Genomic DNA, 17100 nt, shown 5'->3' on the forward strand with positions numbered 1-17100 from the left:
GTAAATGGAAGCAGTAATGTCCTATGGGAGCCACCAGCACTAATTTAAGTCTACTAATCATGCTGACTGTCCTGGACCCACACATCAATTATCAGTGCCAGGGATTTGATTAACTGAGTATCTACTGTATACCACACACTGGATCTGAGGCCAGTATTTTCTAGAAACTTGGTAACTTCTCCTGCTTTACCTCTCCCACATGCACTCCTTTCCTACACTTTAAGAGGTTGTATCCTAAATTCAGTAAGTTAGCAATCCGTATATCTGCATACCACAGCAATGAATTCAACCAAATGGTGACTAGATCACCTCCACAAATTAAAAGGCAAAACAAAACACTCACTCTTTCTGAAATTCTTCTTGCTTGCTCTTAAGTCTGCTTAACCTTTCCTTCTTGTCAATAAACCTGTAACAAAAAAATTCAATGTCTTATTTAAATGTTCATTTTTTCAGTTCAATGAGACTATGCAAATTCCCCAGAACCAATCATTCTGCAGAGTCATGTGAAAATGTCATTGTCCTGATAGTAAATACACGTCTTCTCAACAGGGTGCACACAACTGCTAACCATTTGGTTCTTTTAAAACTAAGCTCAAATCCTCAACTTTAAAATTATTTCCTGTGTTTATAAAATATGTCTATAGATATCTTCCCCCAGGTTAAATTATTTGTCAAAACAGGCACATCAGAACACTAAAGTGAATTTGAATTCAAGGAAATTGATGCTTTCACTAGAAAACAAATTTTAATTACTAATCTGGATTTAGTCCTGCTCTCTCCTATAAACTGATTCCTTATAATAAATTTTTAAAAATTGTAGACTTTTTTTCATTAATTTTATTGCTAGTTATCATAGGCTAAAAAATTACTTGTAAAAGTTATCAAAAAGAAGAGGTATCACATTGCAGTTATTATTTTCTTTTTTTTTTTTTTGAGACAGAGTCTCATTCTGTCACCCAGGCTGGGGTGCAGTGGTGCGATCTTGGCTCACTGCAAGCTCCGCCTCCTGGGCTCACGCCATTCTCCCGCCTCAGCCTCCCAAGCAGCTGGGACTACAGGCACCTGCCACCACGCCCAGCTAATTTTGTTTTTGTATTTTTAGTAGAGACGGGGTTTCACTGTGTTAGCAAGGATGGTCTCGATCTCCTGACCTGGTGATCTGCCCACCTCTGCCTCCCAAAGTGCTGGGCTTACAGGTGTGAGCCACTGCGCCCAGCATAGTTATTATTTTCTATTTGCCAGTTTTCTATCTTTATTTTCTTCTTGCTAACTTACTTGGGTTTTTTGTTTTTGTTTTTGTTTTTGCAGTTTAAGGTGATAACTCAGGTCAATTTTAAACTTCTATTCCTTTTAAATATAATCACATGAAGTTTAAAATCTCCTTCTATGCACTGTTATAGCTATATCCTAAGATTTGATATGGTGTATTTTCATTATCATTTAGTTTGAAACTTTTAATCTTCCATAAGAATCCTTCTTTTACCCATCCATTATTTAGAAGCATATTGTTTAATTTTCAGATATACAGGCTTTTCTAGGTAGCTTACTGTTATTGTTTCTAATTTAATTCATTCTGATGTAGTTACAAAATATATTGTGTGATTTCGATCTTGTAACCTGAGACTGTCTTATGGCTTTGCATATGGTATGCCGTGGAGAAAGTTCCACGCGTACTTGAAATAACGTGTATTCTACAGCTGTTGGGCAGTGTTCTATAAATGTCTTCTAGATCTGTGCTGTTCAATGTGGTAGCCACCAGCCACACACGGCTACTGAGTGCCTAAGATGTGGCTTGCTGCCTAATAAGGGCATGGACAAAAAAAAAAAATTGTATGACTAACATCATACAACTGACTGTGGAGTGAATGTGACCCACTGACCATTTTCAAGGGAACAGGGATAATGACTCATGCTGCAGTAACATGATGTGGTGTTCAAGAATAGGCTTTTGGCTATTTCCCAGCAAAAAGGAAAACAATTCAACAGGCCATAACAGACCTAAAAATATTCTGGACAAAAAAGTCTTTCTAAAATACTATTTCTGTAATCCCATGTTTGAAACATACCCCAAGATATCTACTTCTAAGAGGAATAAATAAAATGGTCTAATCATGACCCTAACAAATAGTCACTGAAAATGCACAATATACATTAAACAGAAAAAGCAAATAGGCAATATTATATGTGACAGAATTATATACTTATAATGTGACTATTTAAATTTAAATTAATTAAAATTATATTAAAAGTTCAGTTCCTCAGTTGTACTGCCATCCACATTCCAACAGCCACATATGACTTACCGGATGGTGTGCATACAGAACATTCCCATCATTGTGGAAAGTTCTACTGAATAGCACTGTAATGTCCAGTAAGGTGGCAACAGCGTGAAACAGTATTAGAAAACTCAGAAACCAATGTGGAATGTGGATGAACCCATAGATTCATCAATCAGTCTATCAGGCATTTACTATGTACCTGCAACACAAAACAAGGCATCCTCCAGAATACTAAGAAATGTAATAATAAATTCTCCTGCAGTTGACTGTGAATTCTTGGACCTATCACTTGTTATATGCTTCTGTTTCCTTGTATCAAAAATGAGAGACTAATATAGTATTTACTTTTATATCAGTGAGACAACATGGTGATTTATGTTCTGATAATTAGAAAATAACAAACTCACAAGTTAGCAATCTCAAACCATGCAAAGGACTGACAGGGAAAATCAAATCTTGACTTCAGAGGCCATAAAAGTTCTCCTTTGAGGTCTGTTGTAAAAATGCCACTTTGCTCTAAAACAAATTGGGAAGACAGATAACTGTGTCTAGCTTAATAGTGAGCTGGTTGATTTTCTTGGACTTTGTTAAAAACACAAAAGAAACAAACTCTTACAAATATACAGATGGCAGCAGGAATAACAAACAAAAGGTAAGTCCTAGTGTATCAAATATTGAAAGGAATGGCAAAAACAGCAATTACTTTTGCACCAACCTAATACTTCATGAGTCACGTCCTCCTTCATGAAAGAAATCAAAAATAGGTGGTGTCAGTAAAGCTAAAGAGCAAATGATACCAAACCACATGGGTGGGTCAGGGCTGCAACTGCTCACTCAGTCACTCATCCAGGCTCGGCAGTCTCCATCCCACCACTCACAGAAGGAGATAAAAAATTCATTCCACATGTCTGTGCTTTCTCAATACAGCTTCCAAGAGGTGAAAAATAGAGTATCACTATATTCAAACCAAATTTAATGATACATATTATATATATAGTTTTTAAAAGTGTGTGTAGGGGGATCCATATTTCACATATTGTTTTCCAAATTGCAGCTGTCACATAAAGTATCTTGGTCTCTTTTTCCATGCCAGAACATATTGATCTAATTCACTAATAGGTACACGGCATTTCACTGGATGGACACCATATAATTTATTTATATAAACCTCTACAGGTGAACACCATTCTTCCTTCCACATTTTCACTATGATCAGTAACGATACAAGTGAATAGCCCAGTGCACCTTTATAGGCTTTTAAGTTTCTCTATGAGAAATTCCTACAAATAAAATAAACGGGGCCGGGTGCGGTGGCTCATGCCCGTAATCCCAGCACTTTGGGAGGCCAAGGCGGGTGGATCACCTGAGGTCAGGAGTTCGAGACCAGCCAGGCCAACATGGCAAAACTCCGTCTCTACTAAAAATACAAAAAATTAGCCGGGTGTGGTGGCGGGTGCCTGTAATCCCAGCTACTTGGGAGGCTGAGGCAGGAGAATTGCTTGAACCCGGGAGGCGGAGGTTGCAGTGAGCTGAGATTACGTCACTGCACTCCAGCCTGGGTGACAGAGTGAGACTGTCTCAAATAAATAAATAAAATAAAATAAAATAAAATAAAATAAAATAAACTGCTTAGTCAAAGAATATTTACATGCAAAATTGTGGGCAATCCTCAAATTTCCTCTAAAACACTTATACAGTTTACAACCCCACCAACAGAACCTGTTTTCTCACACTCTCCCCAAACACTGGACATTTCTTTTTATTCTTTGCTAATCTGATTGGCCTCCCATCCCTCCCTCTGAGAGATGGTTTGTAATTCATTTATTTGCATTTATTTCATTATTAGAAAGTTTGAACAACTTTTCATATTTTACTGGCTACTGATTTTTCTTGTTATTTCCCTATGTCCTTCATCCGATTTTTTATGGTTTTTTTTTTCCTTTGAGGATTATTTAGCAGGGAAATTGGCCATTTTTCTTTCACACAAATTATTTTTTCTATTTTCATGTTACTTATGTCTCTGCTCTACAGAATTTTCTGAACTTTTATGTAGGCATACATCTTTTTGTTGTTGTTGTTTAATGACACTAGTTTTTGTGCTGTTTTCTGAAAGAAATCTGCCAGTGAACCTGTTCCATGCCTGGCTCTTACAACACTATTTCCCGTATTTTCTCTCCCAATTAAAAAAGTCTTCTATATTATTTACTAAATTATTCCATACTTATATGATTTGGGTTGTTCCCCCCTAAAAAGTATTCTCTCAAATGAACTTTGTTGTTTCATAAGTTCTTCCATACTTTTATGACTTACGATTTTTTTTTTCTGTTAAAAAAAGGTACTCCCTTAAACTGACTTTCCAGCAGTCCCTCTGTGATACAGATTGATGGGAACAAGGAGAGGGGTGCTCACACACAGCCGCAGTGGCACCAGAGAAAGCACACAACCCAGCTCGGGCTTCAGAGGCAGCCACCCAGGAGAATTGCCTGTCCAAGCTGAGACCTGAGGGTGAGCCAGAGTTGATCCTGTTAAGGGAAGGAAGGGCATGGAGGCAGAGAAAATTCTATGTAACTGCACCAAAGCATTTCAACACGCCAAGTGGGAAAACAATGGCGGGAGTATGCTACTAATGAGGTAGTGGTTATGAATGTGAGTCTCACTTCCACTCTGTTCCCCGACTACAATCATGGGCAACTGAGTGGACCTAACCACAGGTCAGACCATTCACATAAATCTGCCTTATATTACCAGAAAAACAACACCAGGGCATGCACTCTATTAGAGATGCAGACTATTAATTCTGTGCTAGGAATAACTAGCCTCACCGTAACACCCACAATTTACTGAGCACTTACTATGTCCCAAGCACAGCACCTTTCATAACATAACTCTCACCCCTCCACCTGCCTGTCTAGTCCTTTCCCTCATCCTAGGGCTACACATTTACTTTGTGCCTAAGGTTATGGCAATGAAAAGTCTCAGAAACACTACTAATGTATTTTAAGAAAGGCAAAAAATAGATTTCAAATAAGCAATTGAGGGCCTAAAAAAAATATTCGACCCTTTGATTTGGTCATTGCATTTCAAAGAATCTATCCTAAGAAAATAACAGAGATGAGGAAAGATTCATGTTTGAAGGCACCAATCACAAAATCAGTCCTAATAGCAAGAAACTGGAAACTAGTGTTCAATGGCAGAAAGACTAAATGATAGTATATTGCCACAAAAGACATTATTTTTATCGGCAAAGATATGAGTATGCTCTTATTCTTTAATCATACAAGAGTATGATTTTCATAGGCAAATAAGATTTAAAAACCTGGTCCTTATCAGGATTTTTTTTAACTTCATGTTAGAATATTTAGGATATGAGAAAGCATAGTATAAATATATCCCACTGTCAGGAATAAAGGTTAAAAATCATTTACAGAAATTAGAAACAGGCCAGGTGTGGTGGCTCACACCTGTAATCTCAACACTTTAGGGAGTCTGAGACAGGAAGACTATTTGAGTCGAGGAGTTCAAGACCAGCCTGGCAACATAGTAAGACTCCATCTCTACAAAAAATATATATATATATATATTAAAAAATAGCTGGGCATAGTGGTGCATAGCTACAGTCCTAACTTCTCTGGAGGCTCAGGTAGGAGGATCATTTGAGCCCATGAATTAGAGGCTGCAGTGAGCTATGATCCTACACTATACTTTGGCCTGGATGGCAGAGTGAGAACCTGTCTCTCAAAACATAAAATAGAAACAAAGTGTTGTTTAGTTTCCTCATTTGTAAAATGGGAATAATGCTTACATACTCCTTGGTAAAGGGATTAAATAAATGTGAAAGCAGTGGGTACAGATGCTTAGCACATACATAAGCCAGTTTTCCATTTCTTCACTGCAACGAATGATTCTGCACTTAATCTTACCATGCATTAAACTCAACTATAGAATCAGACCACAAAAAGAGACTGCGGAATTATGAAACCAGGATAAGGCAGTCCTAACTACACTTGCTTCTTCTGCACACAGAGAAAATGTATACTACAGTTCCTTCATTCAGCTTACTCTAAACTGGGACAGCCTTTAGAAACAAAAATAGAAAAATTCATTTTTGTTTGTAAAATAGTAAATAAACAGAAAAATAAAAGGGATAGTCATATATAATCTTTTTTTTTCATGAAGTGACTGAAGGATTCTAACTTTGCGTTTTAAAAAGATAAAAGTTTACAGCTGTAAAAGGAATAATATTGTGTACCGGCATGAAAAGACGTTTAGGTATGTTAAATGACAAAACAACAACAACAACAACAACAACAACGAACCAGCAAAATAGTATGTATTGTGTGATCCCACTTTGGCAGAGAATATGCATAGGATATTGAGGACTGTGCCTCATCTATAATAGATTCACCTTTATGTGGTGGGATTGTGAGAGAATTTTCCTATTTCTACAATGTTTGAGCTAAACATTTCAAAATTTCAAATGTCATATTTACAACATTTAGCTCTCTTTAAAAACATGCATTTTAGATTTAAAATGTAAATTTAAAATTCAAAATACTCAAATTCAACTACATCTTGTTTGAAGAAAATATCCAAAATAAAAATGTTTTTAAAATTTGATGGGATGGAAATGGTCACTGAGAGTTATTCTTTACCAAGGAGGAGACCCATGGAACTGACCTTCTGGGAGCCCGGATTATATCATTTACTAGAGGTAGGTCAGCTCAAGAGGAGTTCACAAATATCTATCCCAAACAGGCTCTGATTATTAAGTGTACTAAGTTTTCCATTTTAAGACATGACTACAAATTCATCTGAAAAATATTTTAAAGGATTAAACTAGGGCTGGAGACTTTCACTTGGCTCTGGCTGAAAGTAGTTCAATTTTACTAAAAAGATACTCACTGAAATCTCACAATGACACCTTAACCACAACCCTGATCCCTAAAGCACCCTGCTCCTTTCTAAAAGAAAACACATGCTCTCTCTGAATCCTTACACTGCCCTCTGGGATGTGCCATCACTGCTCTGCCATGCGCAAGTAAGCACTCAATTTCCATCATCACGTCAATTCAGTACCTTCCCTAGCAACAGGAAGTGGCAAATCTCACGATTACTTTCATATAATCACATTTTATTTTCCATGAAGTATGTCTTTTGGTGTTCAAAAGAGACTTGAGATTATGAAAACTCTTTTGCATTATGACAGGCCTTGAAAATATCTAGAGGGAGAAAAATTGGGCATTCCAGGAATCTTCACACAGTGGCAGGGTGTACAGGTGGGGGGTGCTGCCTCTCCAGGGTTAATCCCAGCCCTTGGTTCACTAGAGCACATATGACCTTCCAAAGATATAGCGCAATCTGTATAACAAAATGGAATGTTTTTCTTTTCCGATACTGTTATACACACACATGCAGAGTATAAAAATATAGTTCAGATCTAAATGTGAACTTAAGATTAGTATAACCCAGGAGTAAGTCAGCCACAACACCCCTGAGACTCAGTTTCCTCTGCTTTAAATACACTAATAACTCATGGGGTGAGGGTAGGGAAGAAATGAGATAGTAAATGCAAAAATCTTTTATAAGTTCTAAAAGGTATAATCATAAGAGTAGCCAGTGATACTAGCTGAAAACAAGTTATATTTTCTTAGCAGATCCACATTTTCTGGTGGAAATACCATAAACAAACTCCATGGGACAGGAATTGAGACCCCCTGAAGGACACAGTGAAACAGTCGTAAGGCTGATGAACTCTTGTCTACCTGTAGAGCTTTTGTTCTGCTGAGTTCAGTATACAGAATTGAATTCTCAAGACAATAGATTTTTATGGGCCACAGTGGCTGACAATCAAAAATATACTGAAGGGAGAAAAGAAGTATCTAAAGGATATTTTTTGGATGTTGGTTGTGCCTTCCCCTTGAAATCTGCAGTAATATTTAAATTTCTTCCTCATCCTTTATCCCATTTCTCAATTTGTTTAGGGCATGCATTTGTTTCCTGGCAAAAGTATAATCATATATTCTAAAACTTGTCAGTGAAGGTAATGTGGCATCATTCCTGAAAACATAATCATAAAGTAGTATCTATACGTTCATACAATTCGTCTCTCTTTTTAATCCACATGTGAAAATCAATGGCTCCTAAACCAGCAGATACATTTCCCCAGGTATCCTTAGATTAATTCTCAGTCCCATTCCCCCACCTAACACGAACTGGTAACCAATTCCTTTCCTGTTGTGAGTGGAAAGATTACTTCAACCTATCAGGTATCTACTGGGTAGCAGTGCTATTTCTGGTGTCAGACAAATACATAATCCATACAGTTCTGTTCCTGTAATTTTAATATGTCCAGCAGTACAGATCCAAAGACTGTGTTGGAGGCCTAATATCATTCTTCTTCTTCATCCCTTAAGGAAGCACACAGTTTAAAAGGCAGATGACAGGGAACACGCCTTCAGTTTACACTGAAGGCTGGGTCTCCCCTGGGGGTGGGGTGGCGGGGTGGCGGGGGGGCGGGGGAAGAAAAGGCAGATGTGAAAGCAGAGGAGGTATTGTTCAGGACTGGGGGCAAGGTGGGAGATGAGGAAAGGATGATGTGGGTGAAGATACCAAAGTTGTAGGGAAGTCTTCCCATCGAACAACAACAACAAAATAATGAGTTTAGGTATTTCTCAACTAATCTGCCAAACTCATATTGTCCCCAAAAGTATTTAAAGACACATGGTTCCCTTCTTAAGAGTCAAAGGAACTAATTAATGTGAGATCAATTTATTTCTTTAATACTTAATTTTCCTTGAGCTGCTAAACCACTAAAACCTAGATATTCAGCTAGTCTGTTAATGAAACCTGAAAAAAATACATTTACCTTTACAAGAACTTTGATATGCATTATCACATTCAAGATCCATGCAGGCACAGACGGTTTGGCTAATTTACTGAAAATCAGAGGTTAAACAAGGGTTTTAAAACTGTGCTGTAAGGTTCCAGATTTTATTAACAAGTGGTTTTCTACAGTTAGTGAGGGGCTTTTCATGAAGTTAAGGGGAAAAAGAGTCTAAAGGCAATCACAGAATCAAAATTTTCAAAAATTATGAAGATAGAATATCTCACAATCAACCTGTGGCCCACAGAGTTCAAGGCCTATTGACAGTCGGTAAAAATCCTTGAGAGCAGAGACCTGTCTTTCTCCTCTGTATTGCCATAAAATTTTGTGCACATAACAGTGTCCAATGAGAGCTCATTAAAAAATATTTGGTTATTAGAACAATGGTCCTGGGTCTCGAGATTCTTTCACTTTATTAGATACTGGGCACTATTCTGGAAACAAAGAAAAACTAACAAACCATTCTTCTTAAAGCACATAGTCTGGAAAAGAGAAAGATGGAGAGTTAGGTGAAGCTGACCTAAGCAGACCACTGTGACAGTCCTGTTATCCCTGAACCCTAAAATTTCTTTTTTATTCTAAATTTTGAATGGTTATTTGCTTTATATTTTTCTGCTTGGTCAGGAAAAGAAATCTACCACAACATATCTCTCTTCTGAAAATCTAATGCTCACATTTAGCCAAGAATTTTTGAGATTGTCTTTTTTTTTTTTTTTTTGAGATGAAGTCTAGCTCTGTCGCCCAGGCTGAAGTACAGTGGCGTGATCTCAGCTCATGGCAGCCTCTGCCTCCCAGGTTCAAGCAATTCTCGTGCCTCAGCTTCCCGAGTAGCTGGGATTACAGGCCTGCAACACAACACCCAGCTAATTTTTGTTTTTGTTTTTTTGAGACAGAGTCTCGCTCTCTCGCCAGGCTGGAGTGCAGTGGTGTGATCTTGGCTCACTGCAACCTCCGCCTCCCGGGTTCAGGCGAGTCTCCTGCCTCAGCCTCCTGAGTAGCTGAGACCACAGGCATGCGTGCCACCACGCCCAGCTAATTTTTGTATTTTGACTAGGGACAAGGTTTCACCACGTTGGCCAGGATGGTCTCGGTCTCTTGACCTTGTAATCTGCCCGCCTCGGCCTCCCAAAGTGCTGGGATTACAGGCGTGAGCCACTGCCCCCCGGCCTCATTTTTGCATTTTTAGTAGAGATACGGTTTCATCATGTTGGCCAGGCTAATCTCGCTCTCCTGGCCTCAAGTGATCCGCCTGCCTCGGCCTCCCAAAGTGCTGGGATTACAGGCATGAGCCACTGCACCCAACCCCTATGTTGAGTTTTAAAAGTTGTATTGCTTTTGACATTCCTTCAACAACATGCCTAAGTTCTGCTACCTGCTGCTGCTGGGCTGGTGATCTGAAAGAACAAGACCAGAATTCATGCCTTCATGAAACTACATTCTAGATGTGGCTATCTTCCTCAAATAAATAATATTACACATTGTGTGTGATACCATGAAAGAAATAGGGTACTGTGATAGCAAATAATGAATAGGGGAAAAGATGGAGGTGGGAACCTATCTTAGTGAGGGAGGTCAGGAAAGGCCTCACCGAAGAAGTGGCCTTTAAGTTGAATGGTGAAAGACAAGGTATCAATCAGGAGGAAAAGTGTTCCAGGCAGAAGAAACGGCAAGAAAAAAGCCCCACTGGTGGAAGTTTCATGTGACTGAGGATTTGAGAGAAGGCCTATAACTGTGGAGCAGTGAAAAAGAGGGAGCACAAGGATGAACTTATTTGAGTGCGTAATACATTCTAGGCATCATGCTAACCGCTTTAAATGCATGCTTTATGTAATCACTACTAGAAACCTATGAAGTTAGATACCCTGCTATTTACAAAATGAAATAAACATGAAGTTAAGAAACTTGCTCAGGGCCAGGCATGGTGGCTCACACCTGTAATCCCCGCACTCGGGGAGGCTGAGGCTGGCAGATGGCTTGAGCTCCAGAGTCCAAGACCGGCCTGGGCAACATGGCAAAACCCTGTCTCTATAAAAAATACAAAAAAACTAGTTAGGCGTGTTGATGTGCGCCTGTAGTCCCAGATACCAGGGAGGCTGAGACAGGAGAATCGCTTGAGAACAGGGAGGTCAAAGCTGCAGTGAGCTGTGATCTTGCCACTGCACTGCCTGGGTTACAGGGTGAGACCCTGTCCCCTCCCCCCTCAAAAAAACTTCCTCAAACTCACATAGCAGCCAGGCGTGGTGGCTCATATCTGTAATCCTAACACTTTGGGAGGCTGAGGCAGGAGGATTGCTCAGCCCACAGGTTCGAGATCAGCCTGGACAAGATAGGGAGACCCTGTCTCTACAAAAAATTTAAAAATTAGCCAGGTGTAGTGGTGCATGCCTGTAGTCCCACCTACTCAAAAGGTTAAGATGGGAGGACTGCTTGAGCCCAGGAGTCTGAGGCTGCAGCATGCCATGATTGTGCCAGTGCACTCCAGCCTCGGTGACAGAGCAAGATCCTGTCTCAAAAAAAATAAAATAAAATAAATCACGTACCAAGTGGTAGAGCTTGGACTCAATTTAAGGGAGCATGAGTCAAAAGCCCACATTTTAAACTCAACCTTAGAGTCTAAATTAGAGAGGCAAACAGTAGCCAAATCACAGGAGGCTTCGTATGCCATAGTAAGGAGCTTGGATTTTATTTTAAATGCAATGGGAGCCAATGAAAGGTTTAAGCAAAACAGTGACATTATCTTATTTACATTTCTATTGTGGCTGCTGTTTGGAGACCAGAGGCAAGGTAAGGAAGAGTTGTCTGAGTAAAAGAAGGGAGATCACTACGTAGTCAGGAGAGAAATGATGGTGGTCTGAACTAAAACTCGGATAGATTCAAGATACATTTTCACATCAAAGTGAATTAGACTTGCTGAGTTTTGGATGCAGAGAGGAAGAGAAAAAGAAAAGTCTAGGATAACTCCCAGTTTTCTGGCTTAAGTAACAAATGGATCATGATGAATAATACTGAAATGGTCTAGAAACTGAGTCTGGGAAAGAGGGACAGAGTCAGTTCAATCATTCCATAAATCTTTATTGAGTTTCTACTATGTGAGAATACAACAGTGTATAAAAGAGAAAAACTCTTGCCCTCATAGAGTTTATATCACTGGGGTGGGGGGCAGTTAGACAAATTAATATGTACAACCATCACATGGTGATAAGTGTTATGGAAAAGAAAAGATAATAAAGCTGGTTAAATACGCATGAGGTTAGCATTTTAATAGAAGGATCAGAAAGAGTCTAACGTATGAGCAGGCACCTAAAAAAAAAACAAAGGAGGCAGCCCTGAAGATTTCTAAGAGAAAGAGTTCCTGGCTGTCTAAATACCACTGCGAAGGTCCTGAGGAAGGAGTGTTCTTGGTATGTTTGAGGACAGACAAGGAGGCCACAGTGGCACAGCAGATTAGGTAAGGGAGAAAATAATAGGAGATTAAATCAGAGGAACAGATAATATAGAACTTTGGTTAAGGACTCCAGCTTTTACTTTGGGTAAAGCGAAAAACCACTGGAAGATTTGAACAGAAATGGAGGAGTAGCATAACTCTGGCTGCAATATGGAAATTGTATAAAAGGGGAGCAAGGACGGAAGCAGAGACATAAGAGAAAATAAGTTTATGTCTCTGGTAGATTGGACCAGGTGATGGTGAAAGGGTCAGATTTAAGATAAGTTTTGAAGAGTAGATGGGATTTGTTGTAAGATAAGTTTTGAAGAGTAGATGGGATTTGTTGATGGGACTAAACAGAGTTGGGTTAAGAGAGGAGTCAAGGAGAACTGAAAGGTTTTTTAGCCTGAACCAAAGGAACAATGAGATTGACATTTACTGGGTTGGGATAAGCATGGGAAAACAGATTTATGATGGAAAACAAGGAGTTCAGTTTGCCATATTAAAATGAAGATATCTATTGCAAATCTAAAAATATTGATGTTGAATAAGCAGCTGTTTTCTGGACTTTAGAGAAGTCTAGGTTGGAGATACAAGTCTGGCAGTCCTAAGCATATAGATGGTATTTAAATTATGTGAATAGACATACTAAAACGTGTAGATAGACAAGAAGGTCCAGAACCAAATCCTCGATTCACTCCATCAGTTAGACATTTCCATCTCATACCCCGTATTCTTATAACTGGTTTAATTTTTAAAGCTATCACTTACTACATAAGCAGTTTCTAAAGTCATCAAGAGCACCAATGAGACACAGCAACAAAACTAAAAAAGAGTTTGTCATTCAAACCTCCTCAAAAGAGAAAGGAAACAACTCCATCCACGATCACAGAAATACTAAGAACTCAAAACATTCCCAAATATAGAGAATATAAAGTCTAGTGGTTAAGTGCGGGTACATAGGTCCAAGCTGTCTGAATTTTAATTCTTGTTCCTACACTTAACTATTTGTGTGACCTGGGGCAAAGCACTTACTGTGCAGCTTCCTAATAAGTTGGGGATAAGTCATTGGGTTGTTGCAAATGAATTAACACCTGAATTGTTGTGCTCAGAATGCTAGCTATCTTACTATCATTGACACTAAATTGTTGAAACATAAGTTGAGAGTGGGAGATCCTGCAGCTAATCACACTAATTTTTCAATTTTCTTAACCAAGAACTTGTAGCTCTCTGTTTAGATTTCGAAATGAAACCAAAACATTTTCCTAAAAGCAATTCTCTTAACTAAAAACATGCAGCTCCCAAACTGAATTTTAAAACAAGGCCAAAACACGTTCCCAAATTCCTAAGAATCTAAAATAATCTTTAGAGGCAGGGAGGGGAAAGGGGCGTTAACAGCAAGCCCCAATTCACACATTAGAGTAAGCATGTCTGATAACAAAGTCCATCTGTGACAGACTACCAGGCCCAAATCCCTCTAAAGCAGTTATTTGATTCTCTTCTACTCTCTCCTCTAGAGAATGAGTATAAATATGCTTTCGAAAATAGAAAGCCAAGCTTTTGAATGGGAATACATACAGCAAAGAGCTGGGACTCTAACTCAATGGCAGCAACGGGAAAACTTCTCCAGAGAGTCACCACTTATTCCTTTTTTCCGCAGTGACCAAGAGCACCGTGGGGTCAAACTCCTCTTGGGTGGGTGATGGGGAAACGGCGACCTTCCCTCATCTGGCCCCTACGCTGTCCTCTGGTAGCAAAGCTCCGGTGCAGAGCAGCTAGCTACACTCCCTCTCTCTCGCTCCTCTCGCTGGTATCTGGTGCCCGGACGGGGAGCCCCAGGTTCCAGCCTTCGGCTGCCTGGCTGGAGGACACACAGCAGAAGAAACAATAGGGCCGTGGCGGCCGCCGTACCTCTCCCGGTCGCGGCCGTCGAAGTAGACGAAATCGCCGCTCTGAACGCATTTGGCGCAGGTCAGCCGCCGGCGGGTAGTGTTGCACAGCGGGCAGCGCTCCACAGCCACGTACAGCCCCTCCGCATCGTCCACGGAGTCCACCAGGTCCCGGGCGAGCGGCCGGGGCCCGCAGCCAGGAGCCTCCGGCGCCCGGGCTCCCTTCCCACTGGGAGACGCCATGATGGCCTGAGAGGAGAGCCAGTCACGTGGGATTTTGTTTTCAACCGGGTGCATTCTGGGCCAGGAGGAGGGGCCTGGGGAAGGCGGGCTGGGATCCCGGCGAGCCCCTGGACCCCTCTGCCGCCGTGTGTTCCTGTACCGGGCACTGTTGTTTTTCCTGTCTGCTGAGGGGCAACAGGTCCCGAAGCAGGGAGAGAGTTATATTAGGGGGGCTAGTCGGCCAAACAAAATGTCATCATCTGCTGGCTCAGGCCAAGACTACGAGTTAAAGCCTCAAACTTGTGCAGAAAATTGTAATACCATACCCTAAGGATTCTGGGAAAACGGAATGGGAGCGGAATAAGGGAATTTAACTTGCTGTGGATGCTTTAAAATCTGGCTAAAACTACAGCAAAGTAGGGTGAAGGGGCTGGGTCTTGGAACTAGGTTGAATTTTGGCTCACTCACCTGCTTAATAGCTGTGTGACTTGGGGCAAGTTCCTTAATCTCTCTGCGCCTGTTCTCTCGTGTTAAATGGATAGAATTATAGTACCCATCTAATGCCGTGAGGATTAATATGGTTAATAGTATTATACTTTACCAATAGTGAAAACAACCAAAGTGAACGTGCAAAATCAGAATCGTATCTTTCTGAAAAGTTAATCACGTGGCTAATGTACCTTCCCTACCCTGGGCCATGCTCTAAGAGAATTTGAACTAGGTAGATGGTTAGGACTTCCCTTCAAGTTTCTTTTGGGGGATAGGGGATATATAAGGTGATGTGTTGGGAGGATCATATCAGAGTAATTAGTGTTTGAATATGCCTCTGAACTACAGAGAAAAGTGAGTTTATAGGTCAGATTAAATAGACCAGTGATTCTCAAGGATGATTTTACTAGGCTATCTACTGATAAACTGCCCTGAATTCTCTCTCTAGCCAGGATTCCTTTCTCAAGTTCCATACCCAAAGATCCAGAACTACTTACTAGGTATCAGGTGACATTCCAGGACACCACAAACTCAAAGTGTTGGAAACTGACTTCTGCCTCCCTACAAACCTGTTTTCTTACTTTGGTAAAGGACGTAGTCACTGATGATTTACAGCCAAGAGCCATGATTCATATTAGCCCGTCCCTCCCTGTTAATCTCCACATCACCATCGAAAGCTGGTGATTCTACAAGCTAATTAGGTCTTGAATCTGAGCCCTTTGCTCCTCCGTCTTCTTAATCTTACCCAGTCTTTTTAAATACAAATCACGTAGGATTACAAAAACAAGCAAAAGCAAAAATTCTCTATATTCAGAATAGAGTTTACACTAAACTTGAATGGTTCCTGAAAGTTTAAGATTTATTTTTAAGTGAGAAGTCTTTCTCTCTGATCATTTCAAACAAAAGGATTATTTTTTAAGGTCTCGGGCTTATGTTTCATTTCTATTCAGACAGGATCCTTCACAGTGCTTAATACCTAATGATCAGGATCAACTGTTCAATATTTTAAAAGGCAAAAAATACACATTAATGCCTATCGTGCTAGATGATATCACAGATAGTATCTAGCTTATGCAGTTATTTGAAACTCCTATATGTTGCTATATATTTTCAGAGAACGCATATTAATGTATTACTTAACAGCAGAGCACTGAGGTTTTTGGATACAAAATGTAGTTTAAATATTTCTTTAAGGGGAGGGGGCGGCGCCACACTTCTCAATGAAGAGAAACATTTGTACAGTTCAGAATTTTTTTTGACACCTATTATGCCATGAACTCATAGGGAATAGGTTCCAGCAGCCCAGGCTCCCTCCATTGGTTCTAAGTGCTTCTCTGGGTGGAGCAGGCTGGCGCTTCAGTGGAACTCAGACACCTCTCCCTTTGACGTCTTTTTCTGATCATTTACCTTCACGCGTTTCAGGAAACTTACTTGGCTCTTAGAGTGCCAAGGCCCAAGCAGGTGGATCAACTGAGGTCAGGAGTTCAAGACCAGCCTGGCTCAGTAGGCACATTCATTCTCTTGGCAAAAATCTTGCCCTTGTTTACAACAATGCCAACAGCATGCCGGGTAACACTGTAAACTCTTCCAGCTTTGCTGTGGTAACATTTGCGGAGCACTCCTTTTTGAAAAGCACCCATTCCCTTGATGTCTACAATATCACCTTTTTCGTAGATTAGCGTGTATGTGGCCACAGGAACAACTCCATCTTTTCTAAAAGGCCTAGAGAACATGTATCAGGTGCCTCACCTCTTTCCCTTTGTGTTCGTCATTTTGGCAAATTACTGGAAGATGGCCCTTCCGGCTAAAAGGAAACGCGTTGAGTCTTCATGATGCTACAATATCATTCTAGTGAGACCCTAAATCTCTCAAATGTTGAAATGTTTACTTGTTCAGTTTTTAAAATAACACAGA

General features: G+C 40.2%; 1 protein-coding gene across 1 annotated transcript in view; it reads right to left on the bottom strand.

The window, feature by feature from the left end:
* ATG14 (autophagy related 14) overlaps positions 1-14754 on the bottom strand; it is a 45430-nt gene extending 30676 nt beyond the window's left edge. Inside the window, exons 1-2 of the mRNA XM_003831680.5 lie at positions 14498-14754; positions 344-406 (exon numbers count right to left, since the gene is read on the bottom strand). Of these exons, the coding sequence (XP_003831728.1) occupies positions 344-406; positions 14498-14718 (284 nt within the window). The 5' untranslated portion in view covers positions 14719-14754. The remainder of the gene's footprint in view (positions 1-343; positions 407-14497) is intronic.
* Positions 14755-17100: the final 2346 nt, after the last annotated feature.

Source organism: Pan paniscus, chromosome 15 (assembly GCF_029289425.2).
Source record: "Pan paniscus chromosome 15, NHGRI_mPanPan1-v2.0_pri, whole genome shotgun sequence".
Classification (NCBI taxonomy): domain Eukaryota; kingdom Metazoa; phylum Chordata; class Mammalia; order Primates; family Hominidae; genus Pan; species Pan paniscus.